This window comes from Astyanax mexicanus, chromosome 3, assembly GCF_023375975.1.
Source record: "Astyanax mexicanus isolate ESR-SI-001 chromosome 3, AstMex3_surface, whole genome shotgun sequence".
Lineage (NCBI taxonomy): Eukaryota > Metazoa > Chordata > Actinopteri > Characiformes > Acestrorhamphidae > Astyanax > Astyanax mexicanus.
In genome coordinates this window covers 2,629,509-2,644,671 of record NC_064410.1, presented here as the reverse complement: position 1 = coordinate 2,644,671, position 15,163 = coordinate 2,629,509, and the positions used below count along the sequence as shown (strand labels likewise).

General features: G+C 39.5%; 1 protein-coding gene across 2 annotated transcripts in view; it reads right to left on the bottom strand.

Moving 5' to 3' along the window:
- Positions 1–2,500: 2,500 nt before the first annotated feature.
- Positions 2,501–15,163, bottom strand: part of sh3bp5a (SH3-domain binding protein 5a (BTK-associated)) — a 30,272-nt gene continuing 17,609 nt past the window's right edge. For both annotated transcript variants that reach the window (XM_049475731.1, XM_049475730.1), the window contains 6 exons: positions 8,514–8,678; positions 7,156–7,286; positions 5,940–5,982; positions 4,849–5,068; positions 4,091–4,405; positions 2,501–3,310 (listed from right to left, as the gene is read on the bottom strand). In XM_049475731.1, the coding sequence (XP_049331688.1) occupies positions 3,123–3,310; positions 4,091–4,405; positions 4,849–5,068; positions 5,940–5,982; positions 7,156–7,286; positions 8,514–8,678 (1,062 nt within the window). In that variant the 3' untranslated portion in view covers positions 2,501–3,122. The remainder of the gene's footprint in view (positions 3,311–4,090; positions 4,406–4,848; positions 5,069–5,939; positions 5,983–7,155; positions 7,287–8,513; positions 8,679–15,163) is intronic.

Here is a 15,163-nt window from a genome sequence, read left to right as displayed (position 1 = left end):
TCCCTTAAAAAACGTTCAAAAACAAATCTGCTTTAGCGGATGTGATGCTTAATGTTAATATAAAGGAGGCATAGAAGTAGATGTACAGTGAAGATTGCAAGATTATGTACTGTGTACTGTTGTGCACTGTTCTACTGTGCAGAGATTCCAGCACAATTGTGAACTTCATAATTAAAGAGTCATTAGAAGAAAATCTGTTTTTGTATTCTTTCCATAAAACTTAAAGTCTTAAAGAGCATTTAAACAAGCATAATACACTTTGGAAACAAGACTTGTGACCTGATATAGCTTGAAGAGAAATTACATATAAAATATTAACGAACTGTGAGCAGTTAATCTTGATTTGTACACTTTTTTAAAATGAGGTCATGTTTTCTTTTTCCTTAAATGTTCAGAGTAACAGAAGATTCCACCAAACTCCTTTGCGTGCAACTGTAAAAACAACCATTAGTGCCAGACAATGATCATAAATAATAAAAAATAGCATTATCCTTTATCCAGCTCTCAGTAATACTCCAGTGTGTGTGTGTGTGTGTGTATCTCTGCAGGGCTTTAAGTGGAGTCATAAGATGCAGCAGCAATAGTAGCTGGATTCAGGAGGAAAATTATTAAGTCAGCTCAGCACTGCAGGCTGGAGACCAGTGGGTTTAAACACTCATCATCCCAAAAACAGTGTGTGTGTGTGTGTGTGTGTGTGTGTGAGATTTTGATTAGGCCACAGCAACCAATTGTGCTACTCTTACCCTACAGGACAAAAGGCAAGGGTGTAAAAAGAATCTCCCTTTATTACTCTGTAGTATAGATTCTAAGGTTTAAAAATTAATACTTCTGTAGAAGTTGAAGTATCAACTCATTTTCTTGTTCTTTTGTATTCTGAATTACAGTATACACTCTCTGAGTTGTTTATGATGCTGCACATGATGAAACTCTTCCTCCTCCTCTTCCTCATTGTCTGCAACAGCTGGTAAAAAAGAAAATATTCAGATAAACACAAAACGAGTCGATCAGGGAAAGCACCGTGTCTACATCAACCCGTGAATCATTAGTATTCATGGCCCCGCCCATCTCGGCTCGGGACCGCCCACAGACAGAGCAGAGCTGAAGCCGGGCAGCAATGCACCGTCTCGTCAGCTAGGAGATAACCAACAGCGCTAGGAGTTAAGAGCATGGCAGTTCATTCCTGTGTTATTTGTGCGAATAACACATCAGTGTTTATATTCATCAGCTTTACCCAGTAATTCAGCAAAGAGCTAAGGAACAAATTATTAGAATTTTTCTATGGAGGAAAAACACCAGCGAAGTACAATTGAGATAGGTAGGTGTATGTTTAGAACAGTTCTGTTTACACTAGTTACTTAACTTTTAGCTTTTTTTTATTTAAGGTGGAACGGGAAGGTTAGATAAGCTAGCTAGATACTGAGACAAACTACTAGCGATCTTCTTTTTAAGCTTGTTATGAATATAGTATATAATATAGGTAATATGGTGCTAATCATCACTTTTAACCTCTCGGTTTGTGTAGTGTGCTGAATCTGAAAAAGCCACGTAAGGGTAAAGGATAGGGCCAAAAGGTGAAATGGGATTGGCCCATAGTTAGTCATGTGACTAAAAACAGGACAAATGAGAGTGCAGTACTTGTGTGTTGAGCCTATGTTTATTACATAGATAAACAAACATAATGTGCCGTGAAAACACATCGGTCAAGTATGGAAACAAGACAAACGCTGAATATAAATATAGATGTCTTCGCTACTTTAGTACATAGTTCCACAGTAACATATAGGATTAAATACAGACAGGGGGAGGGGCTTAGTTTGAGTTAGAAGTGCTACACATCACAGCACCCACAGAGTCAAAAAAACAAAAACAAAACAAAAAACAAAGCTTATACACTTAACACTGCAAGGTGTGAACATCATGTACAGGTCAGGAAGACGTGGCCACTAGATCTGTGACCATAAAGTCAGTTCGGATCAGTCCAACACATGGGAGTGTTTCTGCTGTGCTGAGAACAGTCCAACACTCAACAACAATTCAATCTGTCAGCAATGGTCACGTGGTGATCCATCTTTCCACTGATAGACGGGATTAGTTTCTCAGGGGGTTCGGGGGTAATTTTCTCTCTCTTTTATGGGGGGTTTAATCCTCTGTTATTTTATTCCCGTCCAGAACGATCATGTACATGTTTTTCTCAGACGTCCTCTGTTTTTCTCTGAACTCCTCCAGTGGTCCTCCGGTAATTTTAGTCCCAACCGGATGCACATCTGAGTTTCGTCTCCTCGTGTTTAGTAAAATAGCTATTTGTCCACTGCCGCGCACTGTTTTTACATTTTGGGCGCGCCACGGCTTCCACAGAGATCCATGTTAAAAACACAACAGCGAGTGGAAATGGAGGAGCTACTGAACGCCTGAACTGAATGTCACGTGAACGAAAAGAAAGCCTAAAAACTCAATGGTCCTCCTGTTTTTTTTTTTGTTGTTTTTTTTCAATCTGGATGCTGAATTTTTTATTACTGAGTAGAAGTGTGAAATATTTTTCTCCCCACTCCACCTCGCTGGCCTGCACTCACACTGCGTTTAAACAATCCGTGCCCGAGCACCCTCACTAAAGCAATTACTCACAGTTGCTCAGTGGGCTTGCCGGTGACGAATTCAGCATCCCTGCCATGCAAAGTGCCCTCTCTCGGAGTTGCATACACAGCGTCGTCTAACTTAGAAACGTAGAAATACCAAAAGTGCCAAAAGTCATGGGTATCTCAGTCACGGTTACATGCATAGCAACAAAGTAGAGGTGTTTTTTCCAGACAGAGGTGCTGAATTCGGCATAAACCCAGCATGTATCTTTACAGAAACGATGCATCGGTGACATCATCTTGTTCCATGATCGGGCACAGTTCACTGTTTCTGATAAAATGTCCGGTGAGTGGAAGTACAGCTGACAGCTCTGTGTCCAGATCTTCGGTCCGTCTCTGGATTCCTTCCAAAACCATTTATTATCCTCAGAAGTCCATTTAAACACTGAGAGGTTTCCACAGTCTCACAGTAACACATCAGTCTGGAAGACAGGTGAAGTGAAGGGGGGGGGGGGGGGGGATTGTTTTTAGTCCTTCCTTCCTTTTGTTTTAAACAGAGTTGAGCAGCAGTATGGGGGGTGGTGGGGGGGTCACAGTGAAGGGTGCGCTCTCCTTCTCACTCTTGCCTGTGTGCTGGAGGGACAGGCGGTTCATGCGGTCTTCCAGAGCGTCGCTCTTCTGACTGCTTGGCTGTGTAGTGTTTACTGGCTTTCCTTCCGCACCTTCTGCTCTTTCCCCTGAACACACACACATGTACACACACACACACACAAACACACAGAGAGACACAGGGGAGACATTCCTAATATGAGGATCATTTTTAGTCAGAAGCCTTTTATGTAGGCCAATTAGTGGTGGCCGATATGGCCCTATAATAATATCACGATAATTCTTGGTATTTTCGCGATAACGATACTCTTGGCGATATGCCAAAACACTGAATTAAAAAATTATTTTAATAATACACTACTGCAACCAAATTGTAGCATACGATAGGATATGGCACATCCCAATATGATACAATATAATATGGCACAAGCAAAAAACAATGTATTCAATTAGAAATTGTTGTTTATTTTAACATTTAAGAACTACCTTTTACCCAATAAGTCCAAAAACAACCTTTTATCTTTCGACAGTAAGCAGAGCAAAAAAACATGAGAATAGTTTCAAACATAAAATTGGATGAGAGTTTTGTATCTCGCCCATGTTTCTGTCTGAACTGGCTGTAGAAACCTTTGACTGGGATTCCCACCCTCTTGATTTCAAACAAACGGAGTGTTGAATGTTGTCATGTGGCCACTAGATGATACAGCAATGTGTCCATATGAGGCCAAAGGGTTAAAGTTCTGCAAGTTAAAGTTCTGGTAAATCAATCATGCTTGTTGCTTTTGCATGCCAACGTATAGCCTTCAATAAAGTGTTGATTTACTTAAAATATTCTCTGATATTTGACAACATCTGTCTGTCTAAAGCTTCTTAGTAAAAGGTAACAGTGTGACGGGGCTAATAATCACCTCTCTCCTGATCACACTCGGGCGAGGAGGCGCCGCTGCACTCGCTGCGAGGACCCAGCACAGGCGAGACCAGGCTGAAACCCTCCAGATCCCCGGGGCAGGGTGAAGTCGAGGGGGAGGGGGGAGAGGAAGAGGAGGGGAAGGGGCAGGAGGAAGAGAGCAGTGGGTAGGAAGAGGAAGGTGAGGGGAGGTACGGGCAGGGGGGGACGTCCATAGGGGCGGAGTTGGAGCTGAAGCTGCAGGTGGACTGGGTCTCCGGGTCGTCTTCTGGTGTAGTGCCGTTACAGTTCTCCTCCTCGAAGGTCTCAGACATCACTGAAACACACAAACAGACATATATATATACATATACTAATGAATCTAAAAAAAATATATAGAATATTATTGAAAAGTTACTTTATTTCACAGTAATTCAGTTCAAAATTTGAAACTTAGAAAATCAAATTACATAAGAAGACCAATTGGTACTTTTGCCTGTATGGTCAGTGTGCCAATTACTGCTGGAAAATGAAATCTGCACTTCCATAAAAGTTGTCAGCAGAGGGAAGAATGACATGCTGTAAGTCCAAAGTCAGTGCAGTGTATTTTTTTTATGTGAAAACCTTGAAATAATATATATATATGAGCTAAGAATTGATGTGTTTTTAACATTATATATACAGTATTTGGTCCGGTTAAATTTACACTGCCTGACCAAAGTTTGAGGGTTTTTTCCACACGTGCAGTTTTAAGTGTGAATGCACTCTGATGTCTCTTACTGGATATGCCATCTGACTCCATTTTAAAGTTGGAGATTTCGTCCCCGGCTCCCCCGTCTCTCTCAGCCCCGACCCCGCAGCCCCGAGGCCCCATGGCGGAGAGGCGTCGGCGGGCGTGGATCTCGTCTGAGATGGCCTCCAGGTTGCCTAAGGCTGTCCTGTACTCGGCTTTAGCCTTAGCCAGATTAGCCTGCCGCTCGTCCACTCGTCTCTTTAGTTGCTGCAGGAATTAAACAAAATCACAAAGTTCTTTATTCACTTTTTATCTTTATTCACATAGAAAAGTGGGTTTATTACTTATTATAATATATATTATAATTTAATCATAGTTTCATTTCCCTCATGTTGAAGGACAAAAAAAAAATCATCAAAAATAACATCTTTTAAAAAATACACATAAGATTAAACACATGCCCATCGTTCATCAAGCTTGGACCCCAGAAATTAAAGTAATTTTATTATAGATGTTCAGATCTCACAGCAGTTATGATACTAGTTTGATGCTAGCAAATAATTATCAGTTGCATGAATTGGTATGCACTGAATATTTGGCAACCAAATATATTCTCCCAACATTGCCAAAAAAAAACTTTAAGGTGTTTGAATATGAATTATTAAAAATAAAAATAATGGATTTAACCGTCTTTTTACAACGGATTGATTTTTTTTTTTTTGGCCAGATAATGTATATCATCGCTGTCCAATAAAAAAAACACTTATCTCCAAAACAGCAACTTTACTTTACAGAGAAAAAAACCTTGTAAACTTTCAATGGAAGAGTTTATTTTTTAGATCATTCTGAAGAGTTTCTATTGGTATGTTCATTAATACATTTTGGCACAGTGTAAGGAACAGTTCGTCTGTTCAAATTATGTAGTAAACTAAAAGTCGACAAAAATGGACATAAGTGTTTTTCATAGGTACACCCAGAACAGCACAAAATTCATTCATTCATCTGTATGCCAGGCTGCCACTGTAAATAAGAAAAGTGTTCCTAATGTCTTGCCTGGTTAAATAAATAATTAATAAAAAATGTTTTCGGCTTAAAAAGCAAAAATCAACCAAAACCGGTGCACAAAAGACTGACATACCTCAAGCTGCAGGTAATACTTTGCCTTTAATTCAAAGTACGGCCTATAGGGGGAGAAAAAGAGAGAAAAGAGCGAGACGTTAGGAGCTGGACGAGCAGACAGTGACTGCAGGAGAGATTTCTCCATGGCAACAGCAGAGCTCTGAGAGAACAACACTCGGCCACCACATTCCTGCACCGACATCTGGAGCACATCAGCCCGGCGTACAACAACACGACTCAGAGAGAGAGAGAGAGAGAGAGAGAGAGAAATAAAACGAGGGGCCCTGGGTGGAGCAGGGTGAAACTTAAAACACTGAAAACACATTCAGCATTTCCCCACACTGTTGTCCATACACACACACAGAGAAAAGGGTGAACGGGTTTATGTTTCCCATCGTTTTTAAAGACAAAGAAGAGACGTGCTCGAAAAAAAAAGTTCTGAAACAGTTTCTATGGGTTTTAAATGAGGTTAGATTAGAAACACGAGTGGTGCATCTTTCTCAGCACTGCAGTGATTAGCACTTATTAGCATGGCGATGGTGGTGGTGTATGAGGTGTGTGTTGAGCTGCTGGAGTTTTTTTTAAAACATTGTGTTTAAATTTTTTTTTTATTATTTTGTATTTATTTATTTGGTCTAATATGTATTAAGAGCTTTTAAATCATTATCTGACATTCTTAGTACATACAGCTCTGAAAAACAATAAGAGAGCACTTTTTGTGAGCACAGTTTGTGAATCAGTTTCTCTGATTTTGTTATTTATAGGTTTATGTTTGAGTAAAATGAACATTGTTGTTTTATTCTATAAACTACAGAGAATATTTCTCCCAAATTCCAAATATAAATATTGTCATTTAGAGCATTTATTTACAGAAAATGAGAAATGACTGAAATAACAAAAAAGGCGCAGAGCTTTCAGACCTCAAATAATGCAAAGAAAACAAGTTCATATTCATAAAGTTTTAAGAGTTCAGAAATAATCTATATTTGGTGGAATAACCATGTTTTTTAATCACAGTTTTTTATGCATCTTGGCATCATGTTCTCCTCCACCAGTCTTACACACTGCTTTTGGATAACTTTATGCTGCTTTACTCCTGGTGCAAAAATTCAAGCAGATCATCCATCTTCCTCTTGATTATATTCCAGAGGTTTTCAATTTGGTAAAATTAAAGAAACTCATCATTTTTAAGTGCTCTCTTGTTTTATTTCCAGAACTTCTACATTTTTACTGACCGTGATTTGCTAATGGTGCGTTTGAGCTTCTTCTCCAGCTGTCTCATGTGGCTGATGGCTGCGTTGTATTTGGCAGCCGTCTCCCTGTGCTCCAGTTCACTGCTGGTCCGGCTCTGCTCCGCCTCCATCACCTGCAGGAGGACAGACAGGTGATTAAACAGGGTCACCTTCAGCAGTGAAACACGCTCTATTTATTGTATTATATTTCAGTTTATGGAAGAGACATGGTTTTGAACATTTATATGCTGCAGTTCCACATTGTCATCCTCCTACTAACATTGGGTTTTGTTTCTAGATCTATACTGGGTGCAAAGAGCCTGTTTTTGCATAGAATACCGTATTTTTTTTACTCTATAAGGTGCACCTAAAATCCTTTGATTTTATTTAATATATTTAATTAATATATATATATTGTACCGGTCAGGGATTAAGAAACAGTAAAGCCTCTCTTTACGCTGAAGTACAGCGATATACAGGCGTTTCAATTTAGTTCTCCAGTACTAAGGCTGGGTGCAGCTGCATTAGCATTAGCCGCTAATCACAGCGCTAAGTGCTAGCTCTTTAGCCATTCAGAGGTGAGTATATTGGACTGTAGTCTGTGCATTTTTGCTGTGGTAAAACAAGCTACATGGTACGAACTCCTAGGTGGCATTTATGTCCTGCTTAGGATGCGGTTAGCAGCTAATGCTAATGCTAATGCTGCTGCACCCAGCCTTAGTGCTGGAGAAACTTGGCTAAAAACTCACCCTTAGATTTAAAAATATTAAAAATCTAAGCTAACTGTTAATCCAGCACTTGTTTGCCTTTTTCTTTTAAGAATTTCACATTAGAAGGAAAACATGGTAACACCCTCGCTCACTACGGTGTAGGCATCCTTAATAGTGTTGCTTATAATGCACATTGTAGTTCGAAAAATACTGTAATTAAATGTCCTTCATGCACATTTTCTGGTAGATCTTCAAGCACAAGTCCAAAAACTCTCGAGGATAAACAGATAAAACTTTATTTACAAGTACTAAAACTCATTAGACCCATATTTATCCACTGGGAAAACAGTATATCTGTATATTCTTCTAACAAACAGAGAGAATATCCAGCTGTTCCACTCTGCAGCCCACAATTCACAAGTACATGTGAATAGTCAGTGTGTGTTAACTCTAAAAGTCACGCTGCCGCATTGCTCACACACACAGAGACAGTAGAAGCCCACGGCTGAACAGAGCGTGGAAGATACTACAATACTCATGACTGAGCTCCTCCTCCAGGATTAGAATGGGGAACCACTCGTTCAGATCATACTGAGTACATTGTTAAAGGATTTCCTCAACTGTCTATTGTCCACCGCAGCCTTAACTCACCCTCTGGGTGGCGTGATTAAGCATCTCCTGCCAGGCTGAGTCAAACTGCCGGCTCTCCTCCTCCAGCAGCCTCTCCTCGGCCAGAGCGATGGTCTCCTTGGCTGCCCTCAGGATCTCTATGGCCCTCTGGAACTCCTGTGTGGCTCTCTGAGCTTCCACCTGCGCCTGAGAGAACAGGAGCAAAGAAGAACTGTTAAAGAGTGTACTAATGCATCAAAAAAAAAACTGTCATTTTAGTGTGGGATTTTAGGTTTCACGGCTAAATTGGAGCAGCCTGGTGTTCAATCTTCATTAATTGCACATTATTGCACCAGTAAGAGCGTGAAGAGTGTGAAGGTTCAATTAGCAGGGTAAGAGCACAGTTCTGCTCTTAAAATATTGCAATGCACACTATAACATTATGTGTGACATACCAGAGTTTAAAAGAGGACAAATTGTTGGTGCACGTCTTGCTGGAGCATCTGTGACCAAGACAGCAAGTCTTTGTGATGTATCAAGAGCCACGGTATCCAGGGTAATGTCAGCATACCACCAAGAAGGACCTCCCACATCCAACAGGATTAACTGTGGACGCTGTAAGAGGAAGCTGTCTGAAAGGGATGTTCGGGTGCTAACCCGGATTGTATCCAAAAAACATAAAACCACGTCTGATCAAATCACGCAGAATTCAACGTGCACCTCAACTCTCCTGTTTCCACCAGAACTGTCCGTCACCACAATAAATTATTGTGCTCTAAAACCAAGACCAAGACCAATTTGTTTGGTTGTTTTGATGCGCCCAAATGTGATTACTGGTTTCACACCTGCTCACTCAAATCGCACTAAAGATTTAAAAAAGAATGTGTTTTAACCAGAACAAATAGTGCTGGTGTGAAAACTCCCTTACTTGCTTAGCTATTTCAGAGTATTTTTAATTTTTGACAAGAATAGCTCAAATATTTGCATGACGCCGCATGTAAAATTCACTCTATGAATAAAATGTGCTGTATGACTGTGGCCTGAAGTGTGTGTATTGTGAGTGTGAATCTCCAGCATAATGATCTGTCGCTACACAGAAATCCTCTATTGAATTATTCAGCGGTATCTTCTGCTAAAGAATTCATAAAGAAAACTGCGGCGTTGAGATGAGGAGCGGCTGTATATTTCATAAAGAGCTTTTTTTTTACGCACTGAGCAAGATATGATGCCGGGCTGCTGACAGCGCTTCCTCTGAGCCACGAGACGAGCTGCCAGATTAACTTAAAACCCCCGCTCCCATCCACATTCCTGACCTCATTACGATTAAAAACTAAGCCAAACAAACAAATGGGATGTCTCAGATATTTAGAAAGTGCTCTGGGTCAGAGGTCCCTACGTATTGATTTTTGGGTTTAAGCAGCTGCTTGACTTTCCTGAACTCCAGAACTTCTAAACTCTACCCAAAGATCCACAATCTGCTTATTGAGCTTTGGGCTTTTTGGACTTTCTGCTTTCTTTCACCTACTTTTTCTCTGCCCTACATTTCTTACAAAAACAGAGCGAAAGAGAGAAAGCAGGGTGGGTTGGGTTGAAGCAGGGGGCTAGACGACTACGTCATACTGCTGCAGACAGATGAGTCACCAAACCTAACCGTCCCAACCTTCCCGAGGGCAACGGGGACACGAGAACGAGGTCCTTCACACTTACAAAGCGTTCAGAACACATCAATCAGTACTGATAAAAAAGCAGTATCAGGATATTGTTCAAAAATATCCTGTCCAAATATAAAATTTAAATTTGAAATACGCAACAAAAATATAGTTTGAACCTTAATGCATTTAAATTAAGCCAACCTTGTTTGCCACAAACAATAAAAAAAAACAGGAAAACGAAATTAAGCCAACCTACAAACATGTCAATGTGCTTTGACCTGAATTTTATATTCGTAACACTCGAGTTGGGTGGTATACCAGTTCATCAAATTAAATGCATTTTAAGCATTTTTAACATACCACTAGAGGCACTGCAGAGCGCTGTGTAGAACAGCACCGCCAAAAAATTACTGGCACACTGGAGTGATGGTAGCTCAGATTTATGTAGTCAAACAATAAGTTCTGGCTGGAGTGAAATGAGATGAGCACTTTATCTGAGGAGCTCCTGCTGCTGTTCCTCACTGTACACTCTGAGTGTTTATACCAGAGTAAAATAGAAAAACAACAGCAAACAGCAATTTTTTCACTACAGAAAGAGAGGAATGAAATTACGCAATCGAAACTAGTCCTGCGTGACAGAGTGCAACATCTACAGGGGGGATACAAACATTTTAAGCAGAACTGTATGTTTTATTACTTTAAAAGGAACATATTTCAGCTAGTAATGGAAAAATATGGTTTGGGTTTAGTGACAATGCATTTTTTTAAAGCATTTCCAGGATATAATCAGTGCTTTATCCTGTAAATTGGATGATGTGCATCAAAAATTAGACAAAAAAAATCATTGTGCTATAAATGAGAGTTTTCGAATAGCAGCTAATGCATTTTGAATATTGTAGATCATGAAAATATTAAATACCATAATCCATAATATTTTTACCATATTGCTCAACTTTTTTTTTTTTTTTTTACTGCTAAACAATCCTTAAGAACAAAGCAAACTTGTCAGTAATGTAGTCCATGCTTTTATCAGAAGCTAAGATCAGTCCCAAACTGTCCACAATTCTCCAGTAAAGCTGATGGGAAGAGTATTGAAAGGATTTTCCAACAAAGACGTCATTCTTCTCCCAAAAATGATGCAGAGTTGTAGCTATTCAACAATGTGTTATAGTGGGCTACGCACAATGCTAACGCCTCAGACCCTTATCGTACACATGTGCACACTTCTGTACAGCTGAGCTTTGTTTCCCGCAGACTCGAAAGTAGTTCCACAGTCTCCAGCAGAGGCGTTCTCGAATAATAGTGACCTTCAATGTCCTCGAACAATACAATATACAAGAGTGTGTCATAACAGCTGCAGATGGCTGAAAACGGCCAAACTGACGCACTCTTCCCCAGCAGTGTTTGTGTGTGTGTGTTTGTTTGTGTGTAAATGAAGCAGTGATTGTGTTAATGTGAATCACTGGGTTTCGGCTGAAACACTATAGCCCTCAGTGTTGTTCGCAGGGCGTCAGTGTCATCCAAACTGACGTCTGTCTCCAGATGATGGGCACCGAGGACTATCCAGTTGCCGTTATGTAACACAGGGCCGCATTAGTTAGGCTCAAAACCAACCAGCACTCACGTCAGCTGTTCCACCAATTTTACACGCCCCGGCCTCAGCTGCTGCTTTAACACGATTAAGTAACACCCAGGATTACACAGGAAGTCTGAAATGACCAAACTTTCACTAGAGATTAACCTGAAAAGCTGCTTTGTCATTTACACCAGGTGCCTGGATGTTTACTAGGGGTGTCTTGATTCTCTAAATCCTCGATTCGATTTTATTTCCGATTTTAGGGTCACGATTCGATTCGATTCTCAATTTTCTTTTTTCTTTTTTTACAGCAGAGAGGCCTATGCCAGTTTTAGATTAGTCTATGGTCAGTTATTGGTTTGATTCATCAAATTTACAATATATTATTTCAAAAGGTGGGCTTGATATAAGTGATGCAAAGTGATACAAGTGATCTGTAATACACCACATTAGACACTAATGGTCAAATTTAAATAATTTAATTAAGATATATATGTAATGCCATCTATTGTTTTTTTTGGGTAGCAGCAGTGTGCACTATTAAAACAGCAATGTGCAACATAACAAAATAAATAATAAAAAATACAGGAACAGTCATGTACAAAATAATAGAACAATTAGAGCCTTAACAAACTGAACTCTATCCTACTATAACAGTTAAACATGAAAAATAAGACTCGGTCCCTGAGAATGAGAAGTTTTTTTCTTTAATAAAGATATATTATTAACTTTATTTGAGAGAAAGATGCTCCTTAAGGTACCATGACATAATTTCGATCAATTTCGATAAAATATCGAAATCGTGACACCCCTAGTAGCTTGGCAAAAGCAACCAAAAAAAAAAAATCTCAATATTCACAATTTTCAGGCCTATAGTAAACCTGTAAAGGCTTAAACTTGGAATGCACTGATAAGAAAACTGTGGGCTGAGGCTGAAATTATTCACATACATGCCTGATAAAGCTTATACATAAGAATCCATAAAATGTAGAACATGAAACTACATTTACGTGGATTAGTGCAGGTAAATATCACAGTATAATACAGCTCTGGATAAAAATAAGAGTTTTTGAATCAGTTTCTCTGATTTTGCAATTTATAGGTACATGTTTGAATGAAATGAGCAGACAACATTTCTCCCAAATTCCAAATAAAATTGTCATTTAAAGCATTTATTTGCAGAAAATGAGAAATGGATGATATGACAAAAAAAGTTTTAAGAGTTTAGAAGGTATCAGTATTTGCTGGAATAACCCTGGTTTTTAATCACAGTTTTTTTCATGCATCTTGGCATCATGTTCTCCTCCACCAGTCTTACACACTGCTTTTGGATAACTTTATGCTGCTTTACTCCTGGTGGAAACATTCAAGCAGTTCAGTTTGGTGGTTTGATGGCTTGTGATCATCCATCTTCCTCTTGATTATATTCCAGAGGTTTTTAATTTGGTAAAATCTCTCATTTTTTTTCCAGAGCTGTATTTTCAACATGATCCTTTCTTTTACATATCTCTCTCACACAAGTTATAAGAGAGGAAAAACTTCTGGTATTCCTGATTAATCCACTTCTTCCTGAAGTCAGTGTGCATGTTATTTGCTTTTCCTCAGTAATGGGAGAAACAGCTCAGCAGGACTTGAATCATAAGAGGTTCTCCAGCGCTCTGCAGCCTGTGACCTACTTCAAGTGGCCTTGCTGAAGACAGTCAGAGGAGAGAAAAAAGGAAAAACAGAAGAACCCCGGGACTGATGTATATTTCATGAAGAACGTTCGCTCTGCTGCACTGGAACCATAAGTAGAGAGAAGTGACTCTGAGAGAAGCACCTCGCCTTCCTCCAGACTTGACCCACAAAAGCCCCTGACCCAGTTCCAGCCCCTGCTGCTGCTGCTGCTGCTGCTGCTGCTGCTGCAGCGGTTAACGTGAGTTCATTCACCCTCACGCAGAAAGAGGAAGTCAACCATACCCTGGTTTTAAACGCAGCAGAGAAAAGCCCATAATTAGTCACGACCCGACATCCTGCAGTGAGAAACTACGTCAGCTGATTAGCTGCAACTTCCCTTAATTGACTGTGTAGATCATGCCCAGGAATTCAAGAGTGGGCGATGTGGCAAAAATACAGCCCCCAGGGTTCAATTTTACCTACTGCCTGTGGTTACAGGTCCCATTTTGGCCATTAGCAATGCTGAGCATTGGCTTGGTTTCGAGATGTGTTGCTTTAATGCTTCATTTTGCTGTTAAAAAAAACAACAGACCATGAGAATTTCCATTCGTTCACAAAAGCTACGTTCTCGAACAGCAGGTAACCGCCACCACCCCCCCTCTTCATATATAAGCAGAGATAGTTGGGGGTTTAAGGTTTGAATGGGGGTGAGATGCAGAAGGGGGTACAAGGAGAGAAAAAAACATAATTTAGAAAGAAAGAGGATACATACATATTTGTAAGTGGCACCAATGAGCAACAGAACAATGCTTCACCTTAAGTTTCCCTTTAATCCTTTATTCAAAATCCAAAGAGCTATGAATACAGTAATTCCAGACTGCAGCTGAGCTTAGCACAGTGAATTCGCTCTAGCTCACTGAAAAAGACACGTTATTCACCTATGGTGAGATTTTTATATATATACAGCTCTGGGAAAAAAATGAGACCTCATTAAAATGATGAGTTTCTTTATTTTAACCAAATTGAAAATCTCTGAAACATAAACAAGAGAAAGATGGATGATCACAAGCCATCAAACCACCAAGCTGAACTGCTTGAATTTTTGCACCAGGAGTGAGTAGCATAAAAAAAAAAAGCAGTGTGTAAAACTGGTGGAGGAGAACATGCCTAATGTTTTCCAAAGCTGTATATATATATATATATATATATATATATATATATATTACTGATGCTACAGTCACAACTTGTAGCCATGTTTGGCCAGTTCATTAGGAACAGATATGCTTCTAATTGGCAACAGAAAAGAGAGAAAGCAAAAAACCAAACAGCGCTCTATAAAACCTAAACCTTAAAACAAAAGATGAAATCAGAGACCTTTGCGTGACTCTTGAATTTTCATTCATACCACATCTTATCTTTAGATCTTATCTTCAGTTAGATGATGCCGAGAACCTGATTCATGCATTCATCTTTTCTCATCTTGACTACTGCAGCGCATTACTGACTGGACTTTCTACATCTACTGCAAACAACCAAAACTGGTGCAAAATGCAGCCACAAGATTATTAACACGTACTAAAAAATGCCACCCATATCAAACCCACACAAGCTTCTTTCCACATTTTTGCCTGTTTTTTTTTTTTAATTGATTTTAAATTTGTATTATATTAGTCTAAAAATCATCAGAGCCATCACTGCATTAACCCTTTCAGACCTCAATTACCTCCAGTGATGGAAAGAAAAATGTAAAAATGCTGTTTTCTCTTTGTAATGCACAAAAATGAAGACTCTTTAATCATAAAATCTAC